At 34.2% G+C, this 16,379-nt stretch overlaps 3 protein-coding genes, 1 long non-coding RNA gene and 1 other non-coding gene across 5 annotated transcripts; 3 read left to right on the forward strand and 2 right to left on the reverse strand.

Annotated features, from left to right (window-relative positions):
• The first annotated feature begins 1,026 nt into the window (after positions 1 to 1,026).
• Positions 1,027 to 1,907, forward strand: LOC137818218 (uncharacterized). Its single transcript, XR_011082045.1, has 2 exons — positions 1,027 to 1,144; positions 1,531 to 1,907. It is a non-coding gene; the product is annotated as an uncharacterized lncRNA (long non-coding RNA).
• LOC137819933 (small nucleolar RNA snoR145) lies at positions 1,533 to 1,684 on the forward strand. Its single transcript, XR_011082493.1, has one exon. It is a non-coding gene; the product is annotated as a small nucleolar RNA snoR145 (small nucleolar RNA).
• Positions 1,908 to 2,448: 541 nt separating the features above from the next.
• On the reverse strand, positions 2,449 to 4,032 carry LOC137818217 (sufE-like protein 1, chloroplastic/mitochondrial). Its single transcript, XM_068621508.1, has one exon. The coding sequence runs from the start codon at positions 3,828 to 3,830 to the stop codon at positions 2,784 to 2,786; it is 1,047 nt and encodes a 348-aa protein (XP_068477609.1). The 5' UTR covers positions 3,831 to 4,032; the 3' UTR covers positions 2,449 to 2,783.
• Positions 4,033 to 4,725: 693 nt separating this feature from the next.
• On the reverse strand, positions 4,726 to 8,624 carry LOC137818219 (uncharacterized). Its single transcript, XM_068621509.1, has 2 exons — positions 7,013 to 8,624; positions 4,726 to 5,426 (listed from the first exon to the last, which is right to left on the reverse strand). Exons 1-2 carry the CDS (start codon positions 7,372 to 7,374, stop codon positions 5,024 to 5,026), a joined length of 765 nt encoding a protein of 254 aa, XP_068477610.1. The 5' UTR covers positions 7,375 to 8,624; the 3' UTR covers positions 4,726 to 5,023.
• A 1,760-nt stretch (positions 8,625 to 10,384) lies between these two features.
• LOC137818803 (protein ABIL1) lies at positions 10,385 to 14,774 on the forward strand. The gene is made up of 9 exons (XM_068622414.1): positions 10,385 to 10,703; positions 11,965 to 12,047; positions 12,782 to 12,932; positions 13,158 to 13,257; positions 13,369 to 13,461; positions 13,588 to 13,672; positions 13,773 to 13,825; positions 13,941 to 14,047; positions 14,285 to 14,774. Exons 1-9 carry the CDS (start codon positions 10,605 to 10,607, stop codon positions 14,441 to 14,443), a joined length of 930 nt encoding a protein of 309 aa, XP_068478515.1. The 5' UTR covers positions 10,385 to 10,604; the 3' UTR covers positions 14,444 to 14,774.
• The last annotated feature ends 1,605 nt before the right edge of the window (positions 14,775 to 16,379 follow it).

Genomic DNA, 16,379 nt, shown 5'->3' on the forward strand with positions numbered 1-16,379 from the left:
TTTGAAAACTTTTAAGCGATATTTAATTATAAAAATTGATTAAATTTATTTTGATTTATTAAATAAGAATTCATTAAAATTTAAATTGATAGTTTGATCTGATCTATTTTTTTATAATGAAGAATGGATATAATAGATTTCATGAGGAACAAAAGAATTATTTTGTCATATGTCATAAAAAAAGAATTTATTACTTCATTGCTGGTATACAAAAATTAAAATAATAAAAGAATTTGTCTAGAAGATCAACCAGTATGTGATTTAAATTGTTAAAAAAATATTACAAAGAAACTTTTTTTATCAAATTCTTTTGAATAAATTGTTTTCAATTCATTAAAATGTATTTGAAATCAAGAATTATAAAAGTCCGTACCCTATTTAGTGAATATTTTTCTTATTGTTGTCATTTTTTACGTATCTTATTTTATAAACCTCTTCTATTTTTAACACCCTTCAATTGCAAATTATATACTTATACTTATACGTATATCCTAAAATCATATAAATGTTTTACAACTTTAAATTGAATTTGCGATAAATATGAATTTATATATATAAAGAAAAAGTTTATTGTTGATTTATAGAGAACGTCACATTGTAAAACTACACTGACGTATATTTGTGGTACCAGTTTATTAATCTAGAGATCATACACGCAAACGCGAAAAAAACATAAATTATTAATGTATTCTAACATTAGATGTATTTGTGGATTTCTTTTAGTATTTTTCGTCTTATAGTTCATAACATAATTTAAATATGTACGGTTATTTTAATAAATATTTTTTTAATTATTTTTATAAATTATATATAGATAAATTTTAAATATACGAAGACGGTGATTAAAATTATTAACCACTGAGCCTAAGTATTTTTTTTCTTCAAAATGCAGCTAGGAGTCCGAATAATATAGTATTTTTATCCAGATCCTTCTTATTGTAATCCCCAGTCAATAATAAAAGTTACTAGGGTTAGAATTGAGAAAAGATAATTTATATATTTTTGGAATAAAAAAAAATGAAAAGTATAACGCTCTCAGTTTGGGTTTCAGACCAAAACGCTCTCTATAAAATAAGCTACAATGTTGCTGTGACTGTTATTGTATTGAATTTTAGGGTTGCAGGCGCCGTCGTCTATTCATCAAGTATCTTCGCTTTGATTTTAGATTTTGTTTGATTTTGTCATATTTTGAATTTGTTTCTCTTAATAAATACGATGCAATGAAGAGAAACAAGGAAATATTCATCGATTGTGGCTAACACCGCAACATGATTCCTTTACTCTTACAGTTCGTATTCACTGAGCATCATCTCTGCGTTTTTTTTTTCAAAGAATTCGTATATTTTGCATTGAAAATGGAATCGAAGGTTCCTATGGAGGAAACGCTTTAAGTCGGTGCGTTTTTATTCAAGTTTGCCTTCGGAGATTGAATCCAGATCTCATCTTTACTCCGAAAGTGTTCCTGCATTTCGATTGGATCGACTTTTGATGATGATTTTCTTATATTATTACTGCTTTTATTATTGTTAGGAATGCGAAGGTCCCAGCAGGGAGGCGAGTACTCTTCTCGTTGAGGCCTCTCTAACAATCAAATTCTATACCCTTCGCATAGTTATTCGCCGAATCGTAGGATGCCCAAATTTTCTTCAATTTTGGTGCGTCTTGAACCCTCGGCTATATCTTATATTTTGTGAAATAATGATCCATCCCCATTTTTTTTTTTGTACATCTACAAATTACCTTGCTGATGTCACAGCAAATGTATGTAGAGTTTTACCGAAATCCCCTGTTTCTTCAATTGTTTAGAGTAGGATTCCACCATGTACAAGTTAAAGAGCTTGATAAAAGCTGAAGATAAAAAATCTTCAAAATGGATCAAAAATATTGATCCTTAATATCCTAAGAATGCTGGGAAAATTGATCCCATCATTTGACCTACTCGAGCCACTCGTCATAATAAATCTAATCTCAATTTTATTTTTTTGATCATAATAAAGTACTAATATAATTGAAATTACAAATAAAGTTCGAGATAACGGGATCAAAATTCAAAGTATAATTAAGGTAAAGGAACTAAAATTCGAAATAAAGTTATGGATAACATCACAACTCCATGAACAAAAATAGAACAACACAACTCTGTAATTAAGATCAAAAGCCATATATATATTTATTAAAAAAAAATCTGGACCATTAACGAAGTTTTAGTGGTCGGTCATATATGGTCTAAACAACAACCTGTCCAGGTCAGACCAATGTTTTATAACTATGGTCCAACGAAGAATTTACTGAATCAATTTCTATAAATACCAGAAATTATTCCTGCGTTTTGGGAATAAATGACAAATATCGAGTACAATTGTCACTATCGAGTATAACAATCCGATCTTGTTTTTCTTAGCACAAGATGGAAGCAATATTGATCAGCCAGAGTTAAGCAACTCATTCTAAAATAAATAAAAAATGCATTTCCAATTTCCAAATGTTGAAAGACAAAACACTACATACTATCCATTAAGAGCATGAAAGTAAGAGCATGCATTATAGTTCTGGCCTAACATGATGGGAAAATGATGTTACATTATTGGAATGAAAGCCTCAGCTTCAAAAAATCTAAATTCATACTATTTCATTCATCAGGGTATGTTTCCATTTCCAACAAATAGAAACTACCCTTCTAACAAATACGGAGCACCATTCTGGTTCAACTAACAAAACTCATACATGATCCTCAAACACAATAGTAGAGAAATCCTTGACCTCTCTTGCAGCCTTATGAACTCTCATCCGTCAACTTCAGAGGGCGTCTTCGCCTGGATCGACAAGGCATGCAGTCCTGTATCCAACTCCTCTTGCAGAAGACCATAAATAAGCCTATGTCTCTTAACCAGACTCTTCCCATCAAACTCCCTAGACACAACTTTAACATTGAAATGCGTTTCTCCATCACTCCCTCTAACCCCAGCATGTCCCGCATGCTGATAAGACACATCCTCAACCTCCAACTCAACAGGCTCAAGCTCCTTCTTCAACTTCTCCCTTATCCTCTGACCCCTCCCTCCCAACTCCACATCACCCTCAGAATCCATTCCAACATCACTCTCCGTTTCACCAAGTTCAGAACTTTCTTCACCCCTTGAAGAATTCTCAACAATGCTATCAGAATTCGACTCAGGTGACTTCGATTCAGTGAACTCACCACCTTTTTCAGCCTCCACGTACAGCATAAGCGCCTTTCTCTGCATCAATTTAAGCATGTTCAAAAACCCGTTGTTCCTCGAGGGGGTTAGGCTCTGCTGCAACCCTAACAGCGTGATGAAATCGGGCGTGACCCGAATGATTTCACTAACGGGTCGACCCGAGAGGCCCTGAACGAGTAACGCGGCGAGGCCTTTGGTGAGGATGGAGTCGGAGTCGGCTTCGTAGACGACGTGGCAGTTGGGGTCGAGGTAGGCTCGGACCCAGACCTGGGAGACGCAACCTTGGACCTTGTTGTCGTTGGTTTTGAAGTGGGGTTCGAGGGGTTTGAGGTTTTTGCCATAGAAGAGGAGCTGTTCGTATTTGGCCTTGGGTTCGGGGACGGATTGGAAAAGGTGAACGATTTCTTGGAGCTTCGGAGGGAGGTCTTCGATGGGTTGAAGGGATGTGGAGGATGGGGACGGTGATGGTGATGGTGATGATGATGATGGAAGTCTCTGAAAGGTGATGGATTTAGAGAAGGGGGGTTTTGTTAGAGGAGGAAGGAGAGTTGGGGTTTTGCGGAAGAGGGAGAGAGGGATTCTGGTAGTGACTAATCGAAAGGAGGGTGAGGAAATCGAATTGGTAGCCATTGTTGAAGATTGTAGCAGCTATTGAGAATGTAATTGAGAAAGACAGAGACAATTCATTCATTCATTCGTGTAGGATTTTCCTGGCCTAAAAATAGAGTCATGCTATTAGCACCCCTAAATTACTATTTCAAACTCAACCAAAGTGAAAGTTAGACGATTCTTGCTACTTAGTGCCTTAAGAGATTTTACAAAAATGATTAAAATTCACAAAAAAAATGTATTAAGACTAGTATTTTTATATGGCATTTAATAATTTCTACCCAATTTCCTATTTATTTTTCTTATGTATCATAGTAAATATTATAAGTATTTCTGTTTTGTATTAACAGATAATAAAATCTAAGTTTTAAAAGTCATTAATAATAAAAGTTAATTTAATATTTTGGTAAAAAATTTGTTCAAGTCCAGCTAAATTAATTATTTTCATTGATATATGGGATGTGATTAAGTTAGAAATAATATTTGTCTTATTTTAAGGACAAAAGAAGTACTAGCATTTACCTTCTGATATTTAGTAAAAAGTACCTTCGACAAAAACATATTTCAGGCATTTAAAAATAACACAACAACAACCATTTTTTGGTATTTAAAATAAAGTAACATTGTGCTACATTTGTTTTTTCAATTTTATTTTATTTTAAAATGTATTTTGAGTGCACACTCTCAGTTTCTGTTGATTGTTCTTTTGTAAGTAAAGTAGAAAGCCAGAATTTGGAAATTTAAATAGCATTGGAAGTGCCAATAGCAATTTCCCAAATGATATTCCAAACTAGTGAATTTGTGCCAGGTTGATCACCATTTGGGCTTTTGCTGTGTACAAGTTAAGAGAAATAGTTTCAGTTCAATTTTTTAAATTTAATTCAGCTTAAATGGAAAAGGATGTGAGAAACAATGATGAATATGAATACAGCATCACTACATAAATTGCTTATATGGATCTACAGATTAAGACATTAGACATAAGTACCAATTGCATTATATACAGGGATTTTAAATTCAACTTGTTACAATTGACAACAATGACCCTATAACTGCTATCAACAATATCGAGCACCACAAGACCAAGTCAATGGCAAAGGACCTTTTTCTCACAGGTTTATGTAACAAGCAAGATAAATATCTAACTCCATGTTTTGTTGTTTACCATAATATGCACAATTTACACCAAAACTTCTTGAAGAACCTGAGCAACATTACGTTCTCTCGGGATGTGAAGATGTTTCAAAATAGGTAGGTCTTGCAGTCGAGGGGCAGCCAATAGACTGAATTAATTCTGCCACACTCAACACTTTGAACCGAGGAGGTGAATTCGTAGCAATGTTGTCAACCCTGTGTTCAAAAATCTTGCCCTGCTTGTCAAGTTTATACTCAGAGGTTCCATCAAACCTACCACGGCTCTCCCATAGAACTCGTGGGATCCCATGAACAGTCCAGCGAACCATGATGACGTTCTCAACAGGCTGCCATACACTACTTATGTCAATCCACAAAGCTTTGAAAAATACCTTGCCATGGAATCGTAGTGCCCAGAAGATAGATTTGTAATTCTCAATACCAATGAACGTGTTCATTGGATCCTTGAACACAATATCATCCCTAAAAAAAAGGGGACATTTTAGTCTGCATATTTAGCATAACAGAACAAATAATAAATTTGTGATGAGACTTAATTATCTCATATAAGACCCTCTAATATTCACATTACTGAAAAAGCACATTTGATTTCACATATACTGGAGGAGATTAAAAAAGGTTTAGGGCTTAACATGTTCAAGGATTGTTAGAAAAAAAAAAGTGTCCAAAACAAAGACAAAGACCCTCAAGAAGAACCTTTTGCCTCTACTTCAACCTTCCAAATATAGAATGCTAAAATATGTGTGATGTTACCCTTGTTTGACCTATTAGGTAATGAAAGGAGACCAAGCAAGTTACAACAACTCACTGATTCTGTTTGTGTTCAAATGTCTATGCAAAAATATTGAACACGTATAATAGGCATTATTCATGGATGAGAATAACCCCCTCATAGTTCTACTGATGGATCGTATGAAGTAGCCAACCCTTGTAGAATATAAATTAGAAAAAAGGGGTCACAATGGAAGCTTCTCTCTAGTTTATTGATTCAATTAAAGATTGTGCGTATCTTATTGTTCTTCTTGATTACTTTAATCATGCTAAGGACTTCAATTGAGAGTTGTTTAAACAAGTGCAACTACCTTTGGAATAAAATAAAGTGACATAAGGCATCATGAGTAGTTAGTCGTATTAACCAATCACAACTCCAACATACTTAACCAAAGACCAAACTAAATGTATCAAAAAATAAGACACTTTAGCAGCATTCATTTTGATAATCAAAAACAGAAGTACAACTATAATTAAAGGGCATGTATCATTACATTTTTATTGTTAGGGAAATTGTGGTTATCAAAAGTTCAAAACTACCAAAATCATAACAGCTTCATTGGCCCAATCTTCTTGACTTTTACACCCACTTCAGTGCCTCCTTGTGGTTTACTCATAAATAAGTTTTCATGTGAATTACACGCCATCAATCCCCTAAGCCTCTACGATATCTAACCTTAAAGATTAAGATAGAGCAGTCTAAGGCATACGGTGAAAGAGCACTAACTTATTGTGATAAATGAGAGCGGTAAATCTTAACCATCCAATCTTACGGTAATGATGAACGTCACATGACCATTTAGAAGTATCAGACAACTTCAATTTCATAAAGACAATGTCATTTCACTTGATAAAAGTTAAACCACATAAACTAAAGAGTTTAAGTTTTGTAAAGATTTTCTATTATTGACCAGTTAGAAGTCACCCTAAATATGACTTTTTTAAGTGGGAGATTAATTTTCATACTCTCAATTATCCTATAAACTAATCATAGATCATCCTAAGAGTGACTTTTAAAAAAAAATATTATAAAAACCAACAAACTTTATGTCAATATGTGATTAGATGGATAATATAAAATTCTTGAAAGTAAAATACAACTAGTATGTATATGACTCTAATAATTGAACAATAACCCCAACATGTACCTAGGGGAAAATCATGAACCTTCCACAAAAACCATCACTAGTTTTATACACTGTCTTGTCTTCTATGTTCATATATATAATCAACAAGCATCATGGAAAACCAAAAGGCAAAGGCAACAAAACCCAAACCTGTAGATGTCAAAGCTAAGTTCCCTGTAGAAGAGATCAGGGAAATCCTCCCTCAAAGTTCGAATAGCGTATCCCACATTAACATGGTAATTCTGCTTCTCTTCTTCCTTCTCTTTGCTCTGCTTCGACCCTGGCTTCACAGGAGCCGAAAATTGACCGTACGAGTTCACGCTCTCATCCAAACCCAAATCCAAAACTTCATAATCTTTCACTTTGCAAGAAACTCTCACTCCGCGAGCTGACCCAATCGTTTTGCCCTTTGTCTGGGGTTTGAAGCTGTGGACTTTGCTCAGCCTAGGGTTAGGGTTTGGGGCAATTTGAAGAGCAACAGATATTTCAGGGGCGTGAACTAGAAGGGCCATGAAAATTTTGGATTTTTTTTTGTCCCACAGAACTTTGAATTCGGGAAAATCTAACGAGAAAATATCATTTTCAGGGAAAATCCGTGCGTGGAAAATTCTCAGAGAAGAAAGGGGTTTATGAAATGGATAATTTGTGTTATTGAACTATTAAAAGGGAAAAAATTTGGCTGGATTTTCTGTTTTTTTTCTTGCCCATAACAGAAATTTTGAAGTGAGGGAAATATAAAAAAGGATAAAGATGAAGAGAAAAACAAAATGGAGAAAAAGAAATGAAAGTGATGACAACAAAATATCACAATAATTAGTGAGAAAAGATCTATGATCATTTGGTCTTGGGTCCTCCTGCACTTTAATCCTGCCATATTCCTTATCTTTTTTCTTTTTTTTTCACCTTTCTTTCCTAAGAATTTTTGGATTAAAAAATATATATCTTAAAAAAAGAGAACCTATGAGTTAATTTTGGATTAAATACATCTTTTAATTTTGTATGTATTATATTTTTGTAATTTTCTAAGCAGCTCTAATTAAATTCTTGTGTTTTTTTACATCAATAACTTGCAGTTTTTCATTAATTATAATTTGAGCAATATTGGTGAAGGTGAATAGCCATGGCTTTCAAGGAATTTTGACAGAAAACCATGACCTTAAATTCCCAACTAATGATGTTGTGGAGTGTCATGATATTGAGGAATGTATAAAGAAATTATTTTATAATAAATTAAAAAGTCCAACAGTTTAATATGCAAGCATAACTTATATCAATTTAACTCTGAACTTTTCTTTGGGTTGGTACCTATTTTTTGAGAGATGTTTATAAGCTATCTTACGTTTGTCAGGTAAGTGTACTTGTCAACAAGTAATAAAGAAAACACAATAGATTCCAAAAAAGGTTAAATATAAAATAAAGTAAAAGAAGATAAAAGAAAAGATTAAAAAAATGAGTAAATTCCAGAACAATAATATCTCAGTTTATAGGTTTTCTATTCTATTTAAAAAACATAGATATCTCAGTTTGGATTTCAGCAACAAGCACTGATGTAAAATAGAGAAATAAATTATAAAAATGTGATATTATTGTTAAGATACTAACTATCTACTGGAAGGCCGAGAAGCCAACTAGTCGACAAAGTTAACAGTCAAACATGTAATTAGACGAAAATAAACTAGATTAAGCGCAAAGCATGATTAAGGTGCAATTGGACCTCCAACTAAATTCAAGTGTAGACCCACAATAATCAGAGCCCATCCATAGTAGTATAAATAGAGGAAGAGACACAATATTCGAGGTAACTATTCACTCTCTACTCCTCTTATATTTAACTCTCAAATTGACTTGATCGTCAGAGTGTCTTCACAGACACACTTCATCATGTTTGAATTAGAGCCCAACCGAGAGATCGAAGAGACGAAATGACCACAATAAAAAAAAAAAGTGTTTTGCAAGGTCTAGCTTTGTAGTAACACTCACCATTCTTCATTTGGGAGTGTTTTATTTTATTTTTTTAGTATCTCAACAAACATTCTTACAGAGGTTTGAAACATGGTTTTGTTGCAGTACTATATTGGATTCTCTTGCATTTGGTTGCGTGGTGAGGATGAGTTAGGTGACTATGCATTCGTACCAAATGACAAAGAAAGATGACCTAAATTTGGTAGGTAATAAATCCTTCTCTTATTTCTTCTATCTTCTATAAAAGAAAAACATTTTATCTTATCAAATAGTTACAAATTACGTGAATATTAATTCAGTAACCATGGAAGCATATAACTTAGATGTGCAGCAATAAACTTGAATAACGTTTTTGTTTTTGATGTATAGAATAGTAGAGAATTGTCGCATTCGGGAGAGAAGTTTTCACACATGGGAACTATGATGGCTTCTCTTTGCCTTTTAGGAGATAAAAGTGAGAAAGCTTTTCAAATTATTCTCTTTTCCTTTTACATTATTATTCCTCAACACACTTTCTATCTTATCTTTTCCTACCAACACACCTCTTTCTTCTCTGGATATTTTACAAAATATTATGTTTATTGTTGTGTAAAGCTCTATTGTTCAATCAGGGAAAAGGTAGGAAAAATTTTAATAGTAAAAGATTTTCTATCATGAACACATTATTGTTTATTAGCCATAATTTAATAAAATAATAACAAATCACAATTTTCTTTCTAATGAGTTCTTCTCCTAATTTTATAGGGTATAATAAATGTCGATAAAGAAAATGTGTACCTATTAAAATAAAACATCAATTTCGTTTTCAGACCAAAATGTAGCCAAAACCTTGATTATCTGTTAGGTGCTTTTATTAGGTGGTGGATGCAACTAGCCAGTTGCAACAACCATCTACACCAGGACAGAGATAAGCTACATAATAAAATTGATTTAAATTAAAATAAAAATACAAATATACTTAATGATTACTAATCTAATCCTTATATTAACAACTGAATTTTAAAATTTTAACGTTAATTTAATTTTATAAATTTAATAAAATTTATATTTACTTGTAAATATTTTTATTTCTAGTTAATATGAGATTTTCGATATATTTTTATACCTATCAATTTTATGTAAGTCCACATATTTATAGTAGTATGATAAACCTAATAATTATAGTTAAAATAAATTTTAAATGATATATTAAAAAGTAAACTTAAAATCTAATTCATGTAAAATCAATTTAGAAAATGATGTGTCACTTATATGTTATTAGATTAGATGTAATTATTTTTAATTAATGTGTAATTTTCAACCCTTTAAATATTTAAGTTTTAAATATATTTTAAATTAAAATGAATGAATTAAGGAAAAGTTTAAGAAAAGAAAATTCAATTCATTAGACGGTCAATTACTTTAAGACCATGAGCGTAGCGGGTCTTTAGGTCAACCGAAGATGCGAGGGTAATGGTGTCTTTTCACGTTGGAAGATGAATGGAGTGAAGTGGAAGTTGGCGTCAACTAACAACCCTGCCACGTGGCACTGCATTAAATATCCCTTTCACTTGACTCCAAAAAGCTCCCACTCACACATCACACGCCACCACACCTCACAACAACTCCTTTTCCTCTCTCTCTCTCTCTCTTTGGTTCCTATTTCGTATTCATTATGCACTAATCTGAACACCGTTCATCAATGGCGTTTCCACTGCATTCCTAGTTTCTCTCTTTCCTTTCCGCGACTTCATTCGTCGCGTTTCTTCTCAGTGTGCGTTTGTTCCGTTCAGTTACAGCAATGGAGTTTGAGCGCGCAGCCGCCGCTCCGCTCAACTCCGCCATGACCTACGACGAAGCCTCCATGGAGCGCAGCAAGAGCTTCGTCAACGCCTTGCAGGTTTCCTCTCTCATATCTGTTCTTTTTCTTCGCCGTGCTTGTTCTAATTTCAGATCTATGTTTGTTTGGTTGACTTTGTTTTGGGCTTCTGGTTTTCTTCTCGATTAGGTTTCTTTTTTCGATTCTGGTTTAGCTAACGCGGGAAAAACTGGTCGCCGTGTGTGTCGATTGCTAATTGAGTCGTCATCAAAATTTGTTGGAAATTAGCATGTATTGAGTCAGTGATGCTTGACAGTGACATAAGAATAAGGATTCTGTTATGTCGTGTGAAAATTAGGGAATGGAACTATTACGAAAAATTTAAGATGCTGTTGCAGAGAGAAGCTTTTGTATTGGCTTGAAATTTGTTTTAGCCTTTTAGTTAAAAGTAAAGACAGTGGAGGCAACGGTGAAGTTAGATGATTATTTTTAATTAGGATGGCCAGATAGATAAAACACTAAAGAAGTAATTATTAATACATTAAAAACAGAATAACGCTACATTGCATCTGATTTTTTAAATTGTCAGATATTTAGATTTAGATAATTTTTGTTCTTATTTATTGTCATTCAATTTACTATTTTACCATGATTTTTAATTAGGATGGCCAGATAGATAAAACACTATTAAAGAAGTAATTATTATTACATTAAAAACAGAGTAACGATATACTGCATCTGATTTTTTAAATTGTCATATTTTTTGATAATTTTGTTCTTTTATCGATTATACCCTTCTGTTTTTTAATTTTTAATTAATTTACAAATGGATTTATTGTAAGATGGATAGAGTAAGGAGTAAAATAGGAAACTCCACAACTATTTTATTAAAATAATAAAATTTAATGTATTTCTCGGTTTTTAGAAAACAATCTTAAATCAGTTAAAAAGGATTAGAGGAGTATCCTCCTACTAAGCCTCTCCTTCCCTTAAAATAAAGTATTAAATTAAAAATGTAAGAGATTTAGTTTCTTCCCATTACAGTTTTACAGGAGAAGCTATGATATTCTTACGCGTTTTACTTTAAATGTTGAATAAAAGAGATGGCTTGAACTAAAAGCCAATGGGATCAAGTCTAGATGTGGCTAGTTGTAGATCCTAATGGTACCAATTTATGCGGTTAATTAAGTTAAGGGTCTAGATAATACTTAACACTCTTTTCGAGATTAACATAGCCGTCGATGTTCGTGTGCAATGTTTCATTAGTTTTTCTTTAGTTGTTGTGATTATTATTTATAACATGCATAAATAGTGATTTAATCTTATATTTTGATCATTTCAGGAACTTAAGAACCTCAGGCCTCAACTGTATTCTGCTGCAGAATACTGTGAAAAATCTTATCTCCATAGTGAACAGAAACAAATGTAAGGATTCTTTTTGTAAATGAGTTTCTTTTTTCAATTGTTCGTGAAGGCATTCTTACCACCTTTCACTTTAGCCGCTTTGCTATGTGTAATGGTGGACTTTTCTTCTAATTGATTAGTTCCAGAAATACAAATGTTATTAATTCTCTCTTTTTTTCTTTGTATTCTGGTTGGGTGTTTTAATTTGTGTCTAGCACGTATGTATCCCATCAAATGTTACAACTTACATGTATTTTTTGTTGTATGTAGATAATTGAAATGAAACTTGGATAAAGAGAATGAATGGATTTGGACTTGTATCTTTTCATTTGTAGTTACAAACTTTGGATGGTCTGGAAAGTGGAACATAAAGAACATTCACTAATTTTTTTAATCATTTTATTGGGTCTCTAAACCTGACCATTTTAAAAGTATTCCCATTGTATGTGTGTGGATGTGCATTTGCATGCTTGCAGAAACATGCATTATATGGATTCTAAAACGCATGGTCATGTTTCAACTATGACATTGGCAAGAATGAATGTTATAGTCATCCAAGAAAAGTATTCTAGATTTTATGTCCTTAAAATATTTTTCTTAGTTGTGAATTTAACTGTTTCTAGGAGTTTCAATGGGGAGAGTTCTTTTAATATTGCAGCCCCGGCCATATTTTCTCTCTGATACAAATGAATGTCACTGTCATCATTTCCTTTCCAATGCTCATATTATTATGTTTATTAATATTTATGCATTAGGGTTCTTGACAACCTGAAAGATTATGCTGTAAGAGCCCTTGTGAATGCTGTTGATCATCTAGGAACGGTTGCATACAAGCTAACTGACCTTCTTGAGCAGCAAACATTGGATGTCTCAACCATGGATTTGAAGGTCGCTACCATAAATCAGGTAATTACAATTTTTTTGAGATACTGTGCTTTAGGAAAAAATTAACGAGTGCCCTTAACATTTGTTAAGGAAACAAAGTATTTCAGTATTTAGTTAGAAAAAAAAACATATATTTCAAAGAAAACACATAAGTTGTTTAATGGTTTCCTTTATGAGTACTTGAAAGCATTTAAAAGAGTAAATTGAGTCAAATGGAATTGAAATAACATATTTTCTTACTAGCAGAAACTTCTAACATGTCAAATCTACGCTGATAAAGAAGGTCTACGGCAGCAGCAATTGTTGGCTTTCATTCCCAGACATCATAAGCACTACATTTTGCCAAGTAGGCCTCACTGCTTTTATGATCATCTGGAAGTGTAATTATTGGAATTAAAGATCAGTAGCTTTAGTTTTTACTAATGATTCTACATGTTCGTTTAACCATGCAAGCTAGACTCTATCAATAAAAAGGTGCATTTCAGTCCACACATACAGATTGATGCAAGACAGAATCTATTTCAAACCAGAACCCGTTTACAAACTTCAGGTGGGTTGTGGTGAAAGTTTTGTCCCTTCTAGAATTTTTGGTCGTTATTTTTTACAGGTTTTGTAAATTTTTTTCTGGAAGTGAAGTTTATGTCATTAATCCTAACATATATATTTCTATATCTAGGTACCCCTGCAGCGAAAACTCTTTCATGGCATTTAGCATCAGAGACAAAGTCTACCTTAAAAGGGTCTTCTCATGCCTCCCCAAAGTAAGTTTTTGGAATTTATACCACCAAACTGCTGTTTTTTTGTGTTTTCTACACTCCGTATAGATGGCATTATCATATCATATCACATCTACTTTTGCAGCATTGAGAACCCAAAGTTTTCTGCCAAGGCTTCTGGAGTTTTCCATCTTTTAGGTTTGTGATATAATTGTATCCCTTTTATTATGTAATAATTCAGTTCAATTAAACATGGGTGGTTTCTTAATGTAGAAGTCATTGATACTTATACTTCACTGTTATGTGCCTGTAGATAATGAAGAGAACACCTGGATGAAATCCTCACCAGCACAAATTCACTTTACAAATGGAGTTCCTCCATCTAGTACACCTTTGCATACTTTAGGTGGTACACGCAAGGTAATTTCATTTCATATTCATCAAAATTGCAAGTGCCCGGTGAAGCCATACTGGATTGTGGACTTGTTCTTTATTTACCTGTGCTTTGCCAAATAGTTGCAAGTGTTCTAAAACCTGTTTCTTAATTAAGTTTTACGATGAGTGTTTGTTAAGTTTTCTAGATTAGCATTTATTAATATTCCCTCTTGGCGGATCTGTGAATTTTGTATAAAAATGTTACTCGTGAGTTATGTGCAGGATTCGTTGGAGGGTTCCAAACAGTTGACAGCATTCAGGTCATTTGACAACCCAAAGCGGCGCGAGGCTGTCCAAGTCCCTACTCGAAGCAAAAGTGTGCTATCAGCTTTCTTTGCTAAGCAGAAAACACCAAAGTTGAAGGCCAGTTCTTTCTTATGAATACACTCTCAATTAATTAGTCTCTGATTCAAACTTTGAATAATGATCCTGTCAGTAGCCGCTTCCCTTGCAATGATAACGCCCGGGATCTTGCTCTTCTACTCGCTCGCCTGTATCTTACTCTTGTCAATTGTCATCCATAGTGTTCAGGCATCTCTAAAATGTATATTTGTAGCTTGCTATGCAAAAAAAACAAAAAAAAAGCTTCATTATTTTTGTTCTTCAAGTTTTGATGTATCACCAAAATTTCCAAGATAGGGTCTGCAAACTATACTAATCAGACTATCAGTAAGGGTGTGCACATTTTTTTAATCCAACCGTTCTAAAATCATACTCAATCTATTTTTTTTATAATCTTTCATTGATATATATTGTGTGAATGGTTAATATTTATCAGGTAACCTACTAACCACTTTTGCTAAAGTTTTTCCTATCGACCGTTTTTTTTTTCATTCATAAGATTTAAACTTGAAATGTTATTTAAGGGGATTGAGTTTAGAATAACTCAAATTATTGACGTCTTGGCTAACGAATTTAATAATGCAAATATTATGAGAAAATTAATTGACCTGAGTCATTTTATAAAGTTGGTTCAACCAAAGTTTTTTAGAAAATTAATTGATGTAAATCATTTAATAAAATTTATTCAACTTAATTTTTCACTAAGAGGTGCAATTTGGTTCTTTGAAAAAAAATAGCTTTTTAAGTCTTACATAAATACTAATTAAATTGAATCAAATCTAAAGACAGTTCCATTTGATTAAATGTGTTTTGTAATATGATTAGTTCAACTTTTTAAAAATTAAAATCTTGCAAAAAAAGTAAAAAAATATTTCTTTTATCTTGCTATACTTTCCTCAGTTGATTGAATAGAGACTAATTTCCTTAATACTTTCCTCAGTTGATTGAATAGAGACTAATTTACTTAATAATAAGAGTGGACAAAAAATTCAAATTACAAAATTCAATCCATAAGGATCCAAATCCATATTAGTTTTAATCCATTTAAATGGATTTATCTTAAATCCAAATCCATATTTTTGAATTTTAAATTCAATCCATTTAATTGGATATGGATTGGATACATTTTTGGATTATCCAAATTGCATTTTGGGTTGGGTTTTGACTTGGCCCGATCCAAGTTGTCATGGACCTAGACTGATGTTGAGCCGAGCAGGCCCGGGCCGATGTTGAGCCAAGCGGGCACGGACCAATGTCGATTCGCGCGGACTAAAGCCTATGTCAATCCGAGCGGGCACAGGCCGATGTCGAGTCGTACGGGCCTGGGCCGATCTGGAGTCGTACGGGCCCGGGCCAATCTCGAGTCGTATAGGCCCGGGCCGATCTCGAGTCGTGCGGGCTCAGGCCGATCTCAAGTCGAGTTGTACGGGCCCGGGCCAATTTCGAGTTGTACGGGCCTGGGCCGCTGTTGAGTCGTACGGGCCCGGGCCGATCTCCATTTGTACGGGCCCAGGTCGATCTCGAGTCGTACGGGCCCGGGCCGATCTCCATTTGTACGGGCCCGGGTCGATCTCGAGTCGTACGGGCCCGGGCCGATCTCGAGTCGTACGGGCCTAGGCCATGTCAAGTCGTACGGACTCGGGCCGATGTCGAGTAGTACGGGTTCGAGCCGATGTCGAGTAGTACGGGTTCGAGCCGATGTCGAGTCATATGGGCCCGGGCTGATCTCGAGTCGTACGGGTCCGGGCCGATGTTAAGTCGTACGGACCCGTATCGATGTTGAATCGTACGGGCCCAGGCTGATGTTGAATTGTTCGGTCCTAGGCCTAATGTCTTGTCGTCTGGGCTCGGGCCGATGTCGAGCTGAGAGGGCCCGTTCGATGTCAAGTTTTCCGGGTCTGGGCCGATGTCGAGTCGTCCCGGCCTGGGCCGATGTCGAGTCGTCCCGGCCCGGGCTGATGTCGAGTCGTCCAGG

The sequence above is a fragment of the Phaseolus vulgaris genome, chromosome 10 (assembly GCF_000499845.2).
Source record: "Phaseolus vulgaris cultivar G19833 chromosome 10, P. vulgaris v2.0, whole genome shotgun sequence".
Taxonomy (NCBI): Eukaryota; Viridiplantae; Streptophyta; class Magnoliopsida; order Fabales; family Fabaceae; genus Phaseolus; species Phaseolus vulgaris.